A 16,620-nucleotide genomic window follows, 5' to 3' on the forward strand; every position below is an offset into this window, starting at 1 on the left:
AGTGACGAGTGCATATCATGAGCCCTGTTACAACAGTACAAAACAAGACTCATATCGGTATGGAAGAGGGAGGATAAAAGATGAGGACACGCCTAGAGCCAGCGCTGAAGAGTCAAGTTACCCTAGATCCAGCTCAGGGGACGACAGGGACAAGGTACCTAGAACAGCCTGAAGGGAGGATGCAGCGAGTTTAGAAAAAGGGTGCTGTGTGGTGCCCTGCTGGCTAACGTCATATTGGCGGTATCAAAGTTCCTATCAAGCTGACCTTCGGTCACCCTCTGTCCTTGCTGGCCTTCAGCATTAGTCTGACACATTACTAGTTTACAGGTTAAAGTGGTTCATTACAAGTATGGCGGTGCAGGAATACATTGGCGATAATGGAATTGCCACCACTTGTTCGTCACCGCCATAGTACGAATATGGCCCTGGAGTGGGGGATTTACCTCCAGCACGATGCTGGATTAAATCCTCCCACGTACTGTAGAAGAAACAGCAATATTGTCGGAATTATTGCAGCGGAAATACTGCCACAGTAATTCCGCCAAAAATGGACTCTGGAAAAATGGGGATAAACTCTGCCACCGCCACTTGTAATCTGGCGGAAATTCCACCGGACCAAGTGGCGGTAACAGATTTACAGTTTGGTGGCACCTGGGCTGATTTACCACCCAGGATACCACCAAACTCGTAATGAGGCCCAAAGTAGTTCACGTTTTGAAAGCTTCTCATAATGGATATTTGGGTCCCTGCAATATCTAATCAAAGGTAACAGCCCTTCACTTACTTTCAATTTGGGAAGCCTCCCATCCAGCATTAATAGCATTTGTGGTATTCTTTCATGCTAGACCTATCATTTTCAGATGCACAGGTCCAGGCCCATTGGGCCTCATTACAAGTTTGGCAGTCTGGACAAAAACAGTGGTAAACCAGGTCATCCAAGTAGAATATACCACCTAACTCTTCACTGCCAATGCTAAAGTACTAAAGAAGGGACAGGACCTCTTGACTCTGACTCCCTGAAGTCATCGCCTCAGCACTGAGCAAGGGAGGCGGGGGGCGGAACTATTGTACATGTATGAAGTGGTGATCGTTGACTCACTGAAGTCATTGGCCCAATTTTGAGTAAGGGGCTGAAACATTTGTGCAAATGTAATCTGATACTGTGTGAACAAACTGTTCAGAAGTTAAGAAATGTCTGTAAAATGTAAAAACTCGCATGAATAAACTTGCTATAATATTTTCCTTGCTACAACAATAACACATTGCTACTCTGCCTGGCTGTATAAAACCTATCCATACTTAAAATGTAAGGGAATCCATGTCTGTTCTCAACAGTCTGTATTATTTCAGGTTCCTGAGCCCGGCTATAAATACCTTACTGCTCCTTTGGGATTTGAGTGGAGTTGCCCTTGGCCCCCATGGTCCTTGATTTAAAACATGTTGAGTATTCATATTCCATCACAGTCTGCTTAATTTGCCCATGGTAATCGTTGTGACAGTATTTTCGTCAAGCAGACCCCTTATCACTGTGGACGGAAGTTAAACAACCAACTTAAATGATAATGGCGTTCACTCGTAAAAATACCTCATTGTATCTATTTGCTGCTTCCCAATATCAGTTCCTCCATCGATAAAACACCTCTTGTCTCTTATTTCTTCAAGCCTCTGTGACTGCAAATGAGGAAGAAGAAATGGCTCATTTCGACACAGAGTACCAACGATTGGAGTCTTCTTACAATGACTCTCCTCCTGGAGAAGAGGATTTACTGGTGCATGTCCCGGAAGGCAGTAAATGTAAGTCACCCATCAGTGATTTATTTTCCTTGATTGCTGTATCCCCCTAACCGTAGCTATACGGTAACCTGATGAATTGTCTGTTTAGCACTTCCTCCATCTTTCCAGCCATCTCTAACATACTCTCCTAATGTTAGACTCCCCTGGTGCTCTGTCCTAAAGATGGCACAGGCCTAGAAGCTTGCCTGTACCCATATAGGTCTCACTTGAGGGGGAATATGGTGGTTTTTGGGTGTCTTGTTCCCAGTGCTATTGAGAATGGGGGTGCATGATTTGGCAATTTAGGTGAAGGTAAAATGCTAATCTTGTAAATATCTTATGCTCTCAGTGTGCTGCTTTTCTATGGGTTACAGGATTCTGACTTTGTATGGGTTTCAGATTCCTGACTTGCATGGGTTTTGGGTACCCACGGTGCTTGGTTCCTGACTTAGTTTAGGTTTCGGTTACTGACTTTGCATGTGCCTCGAGTACCCTTGGTTCGTATCTTCTATGGGTTCTGGGTTACTTGCCTTGTATGGGGTTCACATCCCCGCTCTCCTATCCTTGTATGGTTTTTGGGTTAAAAATGCCCTTACCTTGTTTGAGTTTTGGTATCCTTATCTTGCATGGGTTTTGGGTCCCCAATGTGTTATCCTTGTATAGGTTTTGGTTTCTGTGACAAAGTCCCATATTTGGGATTGAGAAAGGGTGGACGGGAGGGAACCTGGAGGCTGGGATGACCGCCTGATATATGATATCAAACCCGGAGGCGGTACATGGTAAGAGTCAACCATCTCTTGAGAAGGCAGAAGTACATTATGGTGGAGAGGACTCCAGAGGTGCAAACCAAGATCGTGATCGCAGCCTGTGAGTCTGAAACCGATGATCACAAATGTGCCAAACGAACCGTGAACCGCCACTTACCCTGAGCACAATGACGCAGTTAAGGCAGCGAGGACCACACGTGTCAGACGCAGTAAGTGGGAGAGACCTGCTCCAGGAATGGAGAGAGCCATAACAGAATCAAGTGGCCTTAATTAGAGGATTGCCTTATTACAAGATGGTGATGCAGGGTTTTATATCCTTGGCCCGTTATGCTGAGGGCTGCTTAGTACCACATCCATTAGCTGCAGGTATCCTGAGGGAAGCCCTTATCACATCCATAATTCGTGGCCCAAAGTATACAAGGGGGCCGGTCTTGGAGTATGTGTGGGAATTTGTAGACATTCTGAGGGTGCTGGATAGAATCAAGACTATCGTCGAGGAAAGAGCAAAGAGAGGACGTTTTATTAGAAGATTATGATCAGTAAGAAGTATAAAAGACAGCAACACCAGAAAAGGGAGGGAGGAAAGCGGGGGCAACAGTAATAGCAGGAGAAGGACAAAAGAAAATACCTTCAGCAGGACGAGAGTAAAATGAAGTGGGGGACGTTAAGGTTCCTAGAAGCAGCACAGCATTGGCCAAGCCAGAAGGAACCACAGTTGAAAGTGGAATCGGTGGGGCCGAGGCTGGAAGGAGACCCAGATACCAGAGATGAGACTTTTAAGAGCCTGGTGGTCTGGAGGTTGATGACTAGCAAGACCCAATCCAACAGATTGCTGAAAAGAGGCAGACCAGAAAGAGGTTAGCCAGGTCTCATAATCAGTAACTGGTGGATTTGGTCCACTGATGCCAATAAAGAACATTTTCCAACAGAGAAAGACTGAGAAAGAGAGAGAAGCAGACCAGTTGGGAGCCTTTCTTCCAGTGATGTAGAATTTGCAAGCACACCAGGACTTCAAAGGAAGACATGTCTAGCAGTTTAAAGCCAACAGCTGCTTATCTGCAGACTCCCTGTGTACATGCAGTGGCCTCCAAGAGAAAACAAAGTCTGTGATTGGCTCCGAAGAGACAGAACCTAAAGGAGACACTTGTTGAGTGCTTTATATCAGTGATCATATTGACTCAAGAGAGTTGCCATGATGAGGTCTTTAATGATGACAACCTCAAAATCGACCTAAATACAGATGGGGGAAGAAATAGACTGTCAGTGGCGACATGGTAACCATGGTCCAAGAGGGCCATCCATTGTCCCACTGATGGGTGGTGCACTAACGGGTCTCAGGAACCTGTCTTGGAAGTTGAAAGACACTAGTGCAGTACCTCTACTTCTGGAATTGAAGTCCCAAGAGATCAAGAGACGTAGTTGGAACCATGGGCCTCAGGATCTAGTCCCAAGGATTTCTTTTATTTCTGACCTTAAACAGAGCCGGCCATCCTGACCAGGAACTGTTGAACTTTGATCTTTTCCTCGGGGGATGACTATGACAAGGACTGGCATATAGTTGCACTAAGACTCTCTGCACGTTTTGTGTTCTTCTATTCCTTGCCCTCTTTTAAGGAGAAGCATCCATTTTGACGTACCCTAGAATCTGCTTGAATCTCTTTCTTGTAAGTTGTACTTATTTTGAATGCCATTTGTTGTCCAGGTCACTGTTTGATCGCTGTGACAGTTCCGGATGTGCTTACCTTGTATGGGGGTTGGGTTCATGATCTTGTATGGTTTTCCAATGTTTTGATCTTAAATCTTTCTTGTCTCATCCATTGATGGGCGGTGAAGTAGGGTCTTCCATATGCCATTGTCTTATTCTTATTCTTTTGATTGCAGCAAACTGGCATCATATCGAGAACCTGGACCTGTTCTTTTCCAGAGTATCCATTTTTATCAATTTCTTGAAATGTCATTCTCTTAAATTGCCAGAATAGTACAATCTTCATGACAGCTTCCCAACTCTGTGTTGTTCTATTCTAGATCAGTGGCTTCTCTGGCCACTCTCTATTTGAGTTATTTGCTGTCTGTTTTTATTTGGCTGTGTTGTCACATTCACCCTTGCACTGTGTGGCTTTGTTCGTGTTTTCCTCTCCCACTAGATATGTGCACAGCATCCTCCCTGCTGTCATTGCACTGTGTGGCTTTGTTTGTGTTCTTCTCTCTCACTTGCTATGTGCACGTTATCCTCCCTGCCGTCAATGCACTGTGGATTTGTTTGTGTTTTTCTCCCTCACGTGATGTGTACAGCATCCTCCCTGCTGTCATTGCACTTTGTAGCTTTGTTCGTGTTCTTCTCTCACTTGCTATGTGCACGGCATCCTCCCTGCTGCCATTGCACTGTGTGGCTTTGTTCGTGTTCTTCTCTCACTTGCTATGTTCACGGCATCCTCCCTGCTGCCATTGCACTGTGTGGCTTTGTTTGTGTTCTTCTCTATCACTTGATATGTGCACAGCATTCATCTTAGTTTGTAAATTGACCTCATCTTCATGCACTCTCCGGTCCCTGTTCTGTCTGTCATGTGTCCATCTCTGGTGACCTCCTTCCTGTCCCAGTTCTCTTTTCCTTGGCCTGTGCTTGACCGCCCCTTCGCTCTGTGTGCCACCTCATTTGTGCTTGGTTGCTGCCCTTTCATCATATTCTCAGTCTATCTATCCCCTTTATTTTGTGACCTATCTTACGTGTGTGCCCAACCTGTCACCAGGTGGCTGCCACTCTTGCTTGTGTTTTAGTCTGTCCCCTAATAGTTTGTTAGTAACCCCTTTCATGTCTGTGTTCTTCACCTAGGCCCTGACTTGTTCCGGTGGCTGTCCTCCCACTCTGTGGTACCTAACCCAACTCACAGAATTATTCTTAGTCTGTCGCCTGACTTGTTCTTGAAGACCTTCATCCTGTGCAAGCTTGCAGCCTTTCCCCTGGCTTAGCTTGTTGGCCACCTTCCAGGTTGCGTTGGTAGTTTGTCCCTTGATTCAGTGTGTTAAGATACATTTCTTGTCTGTGTTCTCAGTCTGGCTATGACCTGTGCTAGGTAGCTTCCCCCCTGTTGAGTGCTCAATGTCCCTGGACCTGTGATTGGTGGCCTTCCACTTGCGAGTTTTCACTGTCCTGTGACACGTAGTTGACGATTGTCCTCTAGTCCCCACCTCAATGTCCATTGTCCTGTGCTTGGAGATGTTCCTCTCTTCCGTTTCTTCATGTGTTCCCTGCCCTGCCCTTGGGATCACTCCTTGTCTACATTCACACCTTTAGCTGACCTGTGTCCACCTTCCTGCAAAGCCTGTCCCTGACATGTGTGTAGTGCTTCACTTGATGGCGGTTTCCTTGACTCATGTCCTCAGGTTTACAACCTGCATCAGAAGAACGGCTTCACATGTATGCTGATCAGAGAGTTATTTGAGTTAATGTAAGTACCAAAGACAGCATGACAGTGGCACCCAGTCAAGTGTGATTGCTTAATGGTTTAATGACTAAATGGTGTGGACAAGTGCGCTTTGTGTCTCAGCCCTGCTACTTGTCTAGAGGAGTTAGTCTAAGGGAGTTCTGAAAAGCTCTGAATGAGAGCTGATAAAGTTGGACTGTGAAGTATTTACACCCCTTTAGATGCATCACTTTCTGGAGATGTGAAGTGAGTTTTTGCTGGGTAAGTGAAACGAACGCCCAAGTGCATAGCTTTGGGTTTTGTTGCTTAAGTTGGAAGGCAACTATTGCATAGACACCAAGATCCAGGTTTTCCATCTAACAGCAGTCTGGCTGCAGAATAATTGTTTGCCGCTTGGAGGTGTGGGATTGGATGTTTTTGCAGGTAGGTGACATTTACTTAACAAAAAGGAGGGTGCAGTAGGATGTTGTGCAGTTGATGGAGGTGGTGAAGCGTGTACATTAGTGATCCCAGCCTTGTGCCGAGAACCGTTTACTATAGGTCTTGAGGGCGCTGGGTATAACGCCCCAGAAATGTTCAGTGAAGTTAGGTAGGTGAGGTGATTATTGGCACTTTGTGTGTTAGTTTGTTGTATTTCTCTTTTGAAACCATTACATTTCAGGACGCTCCTTGCCAGTTTGATTCAGTAACGGGAAGGTTGGTTTCAAGGTGCATTATGGTCTCAAGGTTTCCAGGAAAATGAGTGGCTGTCTGCAGTCCTGTGTGGGGCGCTGTTGGACAAATATACAAATATACACAACCTCAGGTCCTAAGAGGAGAGGTGCCTTGCTGTGTCAGTGGTGCTTCGCCCAAGACTGGTTGAACAATTCTCAAGTGTGCCTCCAGAAATGTGGATTGCTCTGCCCCCTGCTTTAAGATGCACCCCAGCGTTTTTTTTGTCCAAGGCTCCGTGTAAGACACATTTTTCCCCTTTGTTTTAATTATGTTGATTTTTAATACTCTTTTGGTGCAGTGTTCTGTTTATAAAAGTTTGATTAGTAAAGTTGTTTTTATTTGTTGCTGATATGGAGGTGGGATTGTTTTTATTTTTTGGGGATGTGCAGAGTTACCTATCAAAGGGAATGGATGATGGGGAGGATCCATAAAAGGGATTGAGACCTGGTGCCAAAGAGACACAGATAGTTGCCAAAACGTCAATAGGAAATGGGAAAATCTGGGGTAATGGGATTTCATTCATACATCTTTCAAGAGAAGGTGACCGACTAATTGTTATCTGTCGTGTCAATGACTGCGGCTCTCCAGATGTTTTGGACTACGACCCCCATAATCATTCACCATTGGCTATGCTAGCGAGGGCTCATTGGAGGTGTAGTCCAAAACAACTGGAGAGCCAACGGTTGCTGACCTATGCTCTAATGCATAGTAGTGCTAGAAGGAATTCTTACATGATCAACGCATTATCCTACATTTATAAGTAGGGCTTAATAAAATGCATGCCGTGCGAATATCTGACTGCATTCAGAGACTGTGGTTATTGATTTGAGCTTGAGAAACATTTCTCAAGGATGTTTAATGTCGTGGCATTGACAATGAGTTTGTAGGTGTTGCTTCACATTGGATTACAGGTGTTTTTTTTTTTTTAAGTAGCTATTTGTTAATTACTTTCTAGAGAGTGAGCCATTGGGCTTCTTTATATAGCGCAGTACATTACAGACTGACGGACCAACATTCATAATTGGCTGCCTATTACAAACCTATGCTTAAATGGGTGATGATCAAAAATCCTCTTTGTTCATTTCAAAATCCCAAATCTGTTTCACTTACCTGGTGTATGCTCTTGTGTTCTTTCTCCCTTTGTACGTCTGACTGCACTTCAAACATTGTTGCATTTGCACTCTTCTTTTTATGCCTTTACTGATCTAAATGTTTCCCAAGCCTGAGAGAAATACATCTGTCTTTATCCTCTCCTTTTATTTGGAGGAGCTACCAAGTGGCTCTGATCGCAGTTGGCACCATACAAATAAAACATTCTTTAGTTCACCTGGCCTACATTCAGACTCCAAGCTACAATTTGACAGATAAAACAATGGCATTCGGGAGTTCCATTTGTGCATGAACTTTCTTTTATCCAACAGGTTAATGCCTGTACATGTATCACGCCTTACCAATTGCATCTCATGAAGGGGAACTTCCCGTCCCTAGATTTCAGCTACCAAGTGGAAAGGAGCGGCATAGGGATTTTGACGCAGAAGGAGGAGACTGACACACAGGTGGAATAGTGGTTGCTATAAAACTTTATTTTGGTCCAAAAAGAAAGGAAAACCAATCTGTCCCAATTTCTATGAGGGGTTTCCCTGCCTCAACTAAAATACTAATGACGCTCTCTGAATGTCTGTATAAATCAGTAGTCCACCGTCCTGTGTAAAAACCATACTTCAAATGGATTGTGTCCTCCCACGTATTTCTCATCTTATTATATGATATCCTTCAGCTTCTTCAGAAAGACATTTCAGCAGAGGGCGCTGTGCGTCGATGCGGTCGACTCAGTGTCCCTCAGGGCCTCTATATCGTTGTCAACGTCACAGTCGGTATATATATAGCACGTGCAGGGCCCGGTGGCTTCTGTTCTGTTTTTCTGTGACAGCATTCACTTCAAGAATTACGGCGCACTTCAGTTTTGTGAGAAAACTTTGTTTGAATTATGGCCTTGTCTTCAGCTCTGTCAACCGAGAAGACCGGGTTAAAAAAGTGCTACAACTGTGGTGCCAAGATGTCCCTCACGGACCCCCATCGGGTGTGTCTGTGGTGCCTTGGCTCCGAACATGAAACGATGGACTGTCAATCCTGTCAGTCGATGACCTGTAAGGCTCTGAAAGAGCGTAAAGAGAACTAGTGGCGGGTAGGACCCCTACTAAATCCCCTTTGATGGCTCCATTGAGAAAAAGAACCACTGACGAGTCGAGAGATTCCTCTCCTTGAAGGAAGAGATTAAAAAAATGATCACGCTACAGGAAGGGGGGTCACACTATTCATCGCCATCTTTGAGGAAATCGAAGAAAAGGAATCACAGGTCGCGCTCTTCGAGTTCATCTGATTCCTTTCGGGAGAGAAGTACAGCCCGTCCTTCTAAATCCTCCACCTTGGCTGAGTGGGAAGATTTCAGATGTAAAATGATGAAAATCTTTGAGAGAGAGGTCCCAACCCCCTCGAAGGAAGAAGTGGGTCATACTCCTGTCGAACCAAATAGAAGAGGTGTTGACTTTTGGTTTAGTAGTTAGAAGCATATCCTAGGTCAAAACATGGTCTGAATGCCTATGCATTTCAGAGCGAATCTCCTTCGTCAGAGCTTCAACCATGTAATATTGTTTATCAAACATAATTTCAAATCAAGTTTGAGCAATCAGCAACTATGAATTATTGATTAAACATCAAGTACATACCATGCACGTACGTTGTCAGTTCCAAATTGTCAGAAAAATGCAAGAAAATAATCAACAAACATAATTGTAACAGAATTTCTCAAGTGTCTGCACACGTATCATACCTTAAGTGTTGTTTCAGATTGCGTAAATTTGAATGCACGGTACCTTGTTTCTCTGTGAACAAATAGAGACATTGTCGTTATCTAGTCTCTCTTTCCCACGTTCTAAACTGACATTGCATTTGTTCCCGTCTTACCTGCTTCCAGCGGCATTCGCTGTTGAAAAGGAAAACTGCCCGCGAGCGCGCGCTATCCTTTTTACTGTTTGTTGGTGTTTGTTGTCATGGTGATCCTGCAATGTGACTCGGCACGGCAGCCTGCGTGCTGACGTGTCGGCAACTCGCGTCCCGCTTCCCCATGGTAACGGGGTTTGGGAAGTGATCACCATGATCCCACAGTGTTCGTCTTGATCTTTAGCCCTAAGTAACATTACGTATTCTTTTCTTTATTCACATCTTGAGGTACAGAAGCGCTCCATACATTATTGTTAACGTCCACGTACTGTCAAACCACATAAGGCAGACAAGGAAAGACCAAAGACTACATTCCGTGCACCCTCGAGCCTGGTACATAAGTTGAAGACCCATTGAGATCCTTTGAGAACTCGACACGCCGAGAAATCGGTAAAGACTCCTTTGAGTCGAGGGTCAAGCCCTTCGAGGGCTCTGCTCAAGGCAAAATTGATGAAGTAATCGAAAACGTCAACGCCTTTAGCGTCGCCGCTATTGATGTCAAAGTCGTCAACACTGTTCGTGTCTTCAATTTATAAGGAATATGAGCCCTCAGATAAAGATACACCACCATTTGGATTAGTTCTAAGCACACCCAAGGTCTCATGATGTCTAGTCTCACAAGAATCCAGATCAAAGCATTTGTGTGGAAATTTGCAGTCTGCTAGTAGGGTTGACACTTCACCTGAGATGGATTTTGGCAAGTGTGAGAAACCTGAGTATATTCTCGCAGTAAGACCGTGCAAATCACTTATTCAGGTGGCACAGACACGGCCATCGATGTTGGATCCATTTCCTGGGGGTGGACGAGCGAGTGAGGATCACCTGGGTAGGGCAACCCATGGGTCATGCTTGGGGGATACGCCAGGTGAGACGCTGTATTATACAGAAGAGGGGGATGAGGAAGACGCGGTCTATGAAGCCTTTATAGGCTGTACCAAATCAACCTCCCTTTAATCCAGTAAACTTCCTCTTCTGGGAGCCAACAAACCCTCTGCATATAACCTATCCCCTTGGATCCCAATTCCCATTGCACCCCAAAAATCTAACTCCCAGAATCCTTGTTTCACTGGTCTCTTTTTGAATACTCCCATCCTTCTTCTTCTTGCCTCACTGGTTATTGGTTTCCGCACTCCCAACCTGATCAAACAAAACACTGATTCCCACAATCCCCATTGTTCATGTTACGACTCCAGCTATTCCCGCTTACCCTGTAAACCCAACCAATCTCGTCCCTCTCAATGTCATCTTCCGAAATCCCAATCTACTATGACTGAATACTACCGTTCCCTACCGTTCCCACCATCCCTATGTTTTGTTCTTCATGTCATTCATTCTCATCCATTTTACAAACCTTCCCTATCCCATCCCGTCGGAGACACCGACACTCCATCCAATACCTCCCCTTTCCAATACAAAGACTATAATTTCCAACACGAACACCTTTACATACCCAAGGCAATGGACTAATTTAAAACCTGTCTACCTGACATGTCCTAACCCCAATGTCAGGCGGTCGGGCAATTAACCTGAACCACACACACCTGATGGCCCTTTCTTTTCCCCACAGGGATAAAAGGTGGAGTAAAAGAGCACAGAGTGAGCAAGGCGAGCACAGCAGACAGCACGACAGCACAGATATGCAGGTGCAGCAGTTCAAGAGAAGGAGAAAGGTAGGAGGAATTGAGGGTGGCAAGGAAAGAAGTGACCATGCCCTTTTCATCCCAGGCCCACGGAACCATTGTGGAAGAGAGCCTAAGACCGCGAACAATAGCACAAGTGTCTTGTATGCCAATAAGCCGGACCGAGGGAAACTCCTGCGCCCGTGGTACCGGCCTTGACTCCAGGAAAGCCAAAAGACAAGCGGTTTATCACAGCCAGTGAGTCGAGGGGAGAATTGATAAGAACCGGGCTGTGTTGAATGAGAAGCGCAAAATTGGCAAGTTTGAACCAAGTTTAATGAGCTGTGTAAAGAACTGTAAACAGTGCTATGAGGAGGCCAGCTGCATAGGGAAAACCGGCACCACGTAGGTGCTAATTCAAGAGACTCTGGTCGACCCCATCTGAGCGAAACTACGGGCACCAGAAGGCCGTGGGAGAGTTGCTGAAAGAGGTCAAAGTGGTGATACAGGAGGTCCAGTAAAATCCCTGTACAATCAAAAGACTTTGATCTACTTCAGTGCGAAAGCAAGGGAAACAAATCCCGCCATATGAGAAGGGAAGTGAATCCTGCAAATACTCTTGCTAACTTCACATTCGCTTGTGAGGTCGACCGAGGGATGCTGACGAGAAGGGGACAAGTCTAAAGTCTCATGAAACAGTGTGTTGACAAGAGTGAACCCAGCCGAGGGATGTCCACTAGAACGGTTTTGAAAATACATCAAGATTTGTGAGACAAGGAGAGCCCGTAGTGAACCCAGAGAAGGGAAGTTGAAAGTAAAGAAGGCACAGCCCAAGAAGAGGGGGATCCAGGGGCGAAGCCATCACCCAGTGAAGCTTGGAAATTAACTTTAATTTGTTAAAGGAACTTTATGTTGGAACTGGAGAGGCCCTCGTAAGGGAGAAACCATAGCTATCCGTGGTCTTGATATCCTTAAAGAACTTTCGAGGGATTTGCGCCCAGAGGAGGAGAATTCCAGGGTGAAAGCCGCCACCCAAATCCCATGGAAAAAAGACACTGTATTGGTTTGTTTGAACACGTCAAGTCCGAAGGCAAGAGACTTTTTAAGTGAAATGAGACTTGGCCATCGACTGCCCTGATAACTGAAAGCTCGAGAGAGCATCCTGAGAGCTGCCATTAGAACTGTAGTCTTGTGCTGGAGAACCCCGAGACTGTACTGTACTCCAAGCTCCCATCTTACCCCATGTCCAAAATGCGGGGGAGACCCAGGCTACTGCATCTTGACATATTATTTGAGAACACTTCTTTCGAATGGATTTGTCCTCCCACGTATTCCTCATCTATGATATTTGTATCTCGCCAGCTTTGCTGCTTCGGAAAAGATTTTTCTCGCAGAAGGCGCTGTGCACAAGGTCGTGGCGTCAATGTCCCTCGACGGTCTCATAGCATGTCGACGTCACCAGCATTATAAGTAGCTTGTGCAGCGCCCGTTGGCTTCAGTTCCGTTTTTACCGATAGCTTCGCAATCGAGTTAACGGCGCACTTCGTATTTTCCTCAGGAAAATGTCATCATCTTCGACCTCTTCTACTCCTAAGACAGGGTTTAAAAAGTGTGTCAACTGCGGTTCTAATCGATCACAGACCCTCACCGTGTCACAGGGTAGTACTTGGATAGAAACCTTCTTTCTTGCCGCAAGTAGTTTGACTTTCACTTGTCACAAAAAATAACACTTCCAGCCTTCTACCCTCCTCATTTGGACAAAGAAGAGGAGAGGTTACACAGACTGGACCCAAAAAGGGCACTGGGTTTTTATATAGCAAGAATGTCGAAATTGCGCCAGGATGACCAACTTTTCATGGGTTATACCGGTCATAAACTGGGATTAGGGGTGACCAAACAAACTATATCCCGCTGGATTACTTTGGCTATTGTGGAGTGTTAGCCGGGAAGGACCCACCGGAAGGGCTTTGTGACCATTCTAAGAGGATTATGGCAACTTCTGCGGCTCTTCAGAGGGGAGTGCCTGTAGTTGATATCTGTTCAGCTGCAACATGGGCATCAATCCATACTTTTGTTAAGCATTACTGCTTAGACGCCTCTTCTTCCCATGAGGGATTGTTTGCAAAAGCTGTACTTCATTCTATCCATAATAAAACTAAATAGTACTCCCACCTCCTTAATTATCAGTGCTATGGGAGTCTATCATAGATGAGGAATACGTGGGAGGACACAATCCATTCGAAGAACAAGTTACTTATCAACTGTAACCTTCTTTCGACTGGATGTTCCTCCCACATATTCCTCATCGCCCCTCCCATCCTACCCCTCTGTACAATTTACGTATTTTACACTTTGTGTTTCACAAAGAGCTCAGTCTGGGGAACGACTGAATGATTAGCTGATTATACGAAAAAAATTAACTGAAGCCAACGGGCGCGGCACGAGCTACTTATACCGCTGGTGACATCGACACGCTACGGAGACCGGTGTGGAACATCGACGCCACAACCTCGTGCACAGCGTCCTCTGCTGAGAATTTTTTTTCCCGAAGCCGCAAAGCTGGCGAGATACGAATATCATAGATGAGGACTACGTGGGAGGAACATCCAGTCGAAAGAACTTGTTCCTCTTTTCTTGAGAACTAGCCCACACCCCTTTTTGTATTAACTGTGATTTTTGGCAATAGGTTTCTTAGTATAGGCCCTTTTTATTTTGACACAACGCCATTAGGACTGCATTATTTTTCATTTGATGGTCGACGCTTGTTCCCATTCGAGATTTAGGTTTAGAATAGGCGTTTTTCCAACCTGCATACATTATTCATTGATCAATAAACACCCTTGAACTGTGATCACTTGTCTGTCTTACTTGTTGCCACCATGAGTTTCACACACAAGACGGATCCAGCAGACCATGCTGATGCTTATTATAGGCATCTGATGACCAGAGTAACAGATGTTGTGGGATGGAGCAGGCCTGCTCCACCATTTGAGCAAGACGACCTAACAGATATCCTGGATAAAGGACCACAAAAGGACCCTATACTTCCTTTTCATGTAGCTCTCCAGAAAAGGGTCATGGCGAGAGGCGAACCCTACGGTGAACAAGAATCTCAACAGAAAATATAGGCCATCTAGTAGCAACCCTACCTATTTGTCAAAACATCCTACACCTGAAAGCCTAGTTGTGTAGGCAGCAATGTCAACCTCAAAACACACTGCGTACTCTACCATTCCACCTGATAGGGATGATAAGTGTTTCAACGCTTGGACGAGAAATGTTTTTTCTGCTGGAAGCATGGCGCTCAAGCCCACGTATTCCACTTGAACGTCAGCAAAATTCACATACACCCTGTGGGACTGCGTAGCTATGGCGGCTCACCATATTCCCGAAGGGGAAGAGAGAGACGTCTTCTTGAACTTTGTTAGAGACATCAAGGAGGCAATGTGTGAGTCTGTGAAATCAGGAATGGACTCAGCTGATAGAATCGGCAGAGCCATGGTGGCAAGCACAATGATGCGCAGATTTGCCTGGTTGAGGATTTCAGGTTTTGCACTCCTCAACATGCCCTTTGACGGCACCCAGCTGTTTGGCAGCAAGGCTGATGGAGTCTGGAGAAGCTGTAGACATCAAAAGCAACGGCCAAGTCCCTTGCCGCCATCAGACAGCCTCAACCCTTTCATCCCATTGGATCATCATTGAGGGGTAAGTCCTTTCGCTTCTACTCCTCGGTTGGAAGAGCGAGAGGATTTGCAAGTCAAAGGGCCAAAGAAGATTCCCTTGTGGTGGATAAGTGAGAGGTTCAAATCCTGTCCAAGCAACGGCTACCTAACCATCAGCTGCTGCTTCAGTCGCCTCAAAACCTCTGTGAGGTCTATCACTGCATCTGCAAGAATGGCGCGGCATTACTTCAAATGCGTGGGCATTGGAAACGATAGCCCAGGGTTACTGCCTCCCCTTTCTAAAAAGGCCTCGGGACCATCCACCAGGGAGCCACTCTTTCAGGGTTCCAGATCTGTTCCTTAGGCAGGACATTTTAAGCCTGCTAGAGAGAAGTGCTATAGAACCAGTGCCTGTGAAGGGAAGGAACAAAAAAAGGACAGAGGATTGAGACCCATCTTGGACTTGAGAAACTTGAACAAGTTCCTCAGGAAGGACAAGTTCAAGATGGTTCTCAGATATTTCAGGTCCTCCAGCTCCAGGATTGAATGGTGTCATTGGACCTTCAGGATGCATATTTTCATGTGCCAATCCATCACAAGCACAAAGTACCTGAGGTTTGCAGTTGGCGGTTCTCATTATCAACTTCGAGTTCTGCCATTTGGGCTGTCCTCCGTCCCAAGGGTAGTCACCAAATTAATGGCGGTGGTGGCAAGAGAGGGGGGGATTCACATCTTCCCCTACCTGGATGATAGCCTGATCAGGGCACGTTCTCCCGAACAAGTCCTTGGAACATTTCGGCATCGCCTGGCACCCTCTCCACAGACTGGGCTTCTCCTTCAATTACAAGAAGTCCCACCTGATACCATCTCAAGACTCGAGCTCATCGGAGCAATCCTGAATACAACCTTGGGAAAAGCCTTGCCACCCAAGGTGAGAGCTCAACACATTCTGCAGATGGTTACCACAATCGAAAGTGCCTAGCGTATTCCGGCCTTTGACTTTTTGAGGTTGCTCGGCCTCATGGCGTACTGCGTTTTTCTGGTGCCAGAGACTCGCCTAAGAATGAGATCCCTTCAATGGGCTCTCAAGAAACAGTGGTCTCAATTCTCGGGCAAGATGTCAGACCTACTTCCGGTTCCAAACAGGGTTGTACAGGATCTCCTGTGGTGGCCCTTCGAGTACAATATTCTGAAGGGAGAACATTTTTGGCACCATGGCCGGAGATAATTATAGTGACTGGCGCCTCACTCACAGGGTGGGGAGCACACGCCAAAGATCTGACGGTCAGCGGTCATTGGTCTCCATCGGTGTTCAAACTACACATCAATCTTTTAGAGCTGAGGGCGATCAGACTTGCGCTGAAGGCCTTTCTGCCCTCTGTACGGGGAAAATGACAGACAACACAGTGGCCATGTACTACCTCAACAAGGGAGGAGATGTAGGGTCACTTCCACTGTGCAGGGAAGCAATCCAGCTCTGTTTTCTGGGCAATTCAAGAAGGAATCTCTTTATCGGCAGTTCACCTAGCGAACACGGCGGCGGACGCTCTGAGCAGACAGAGCACAGTCTCCCACGAGTGGGAACTAGCTCAGGAAGTCTGTCAGGAGACCTTGACCCTTTCGGGGGACCCCTCAAGTGGATCTGTTTCCAACCAGTGTCAAC

General features: G+C 45.9%; 1 protein-coding gene across 11 annotated transcripts in view; it reads left to right on the top strand.

Annotated features, from left to right (window-relative positions):
- ATG9A (autophagy related 9A) overlaps positions 1 to 16,620 on the top strand; it is a 1,030,802-nt gene that overhangs the window by 173,266 nt on the left and 840,916 nt on the right. For 10 of the 11 annotated variants that reach the window (XM_069616910.1, XM_069616912.1, XM_069616911.1 and 7 more), the window contains 3 exons: positions 1,663 to 1,794; positions 4,422 to 4,465; positions 5,922 to 5,986. In XM_069616910.1, the coding sequence (XP_069473011.1) occupies positions 1,692 to 1,794; positions 4,422 to 4,465; positions 5,922 to 5,986 (212 nt within the window). In that variant the 5' untranslated portion in view covers positions 1,663 to 1,691. Of the gene's footprint in view, positions 1 to 1,662; positions 1,795 to 4,421; positions 4,466 to 5,921; positions 5,987 to 16,620 lie in introns of those variants that run through there. The other variant, XM_069616919.1, reaches the window with a different exon arrangement.

Source organism: Ambystoma mexicanum, chromosome 9, assembly GCF_040938575.1.
Source record: "Ambystoma mexicanum isolate Mex_15411 chromosome 9, UKY_AmexF1_1, whole genome shotgun sequence".
Classification (NCBI taxonomy): Eukaryota; Metazoa; Chordata; class Amphibia; order Caudata; family Ambystomatidae; genus Ambystoma; species Ambystoma mexicanum.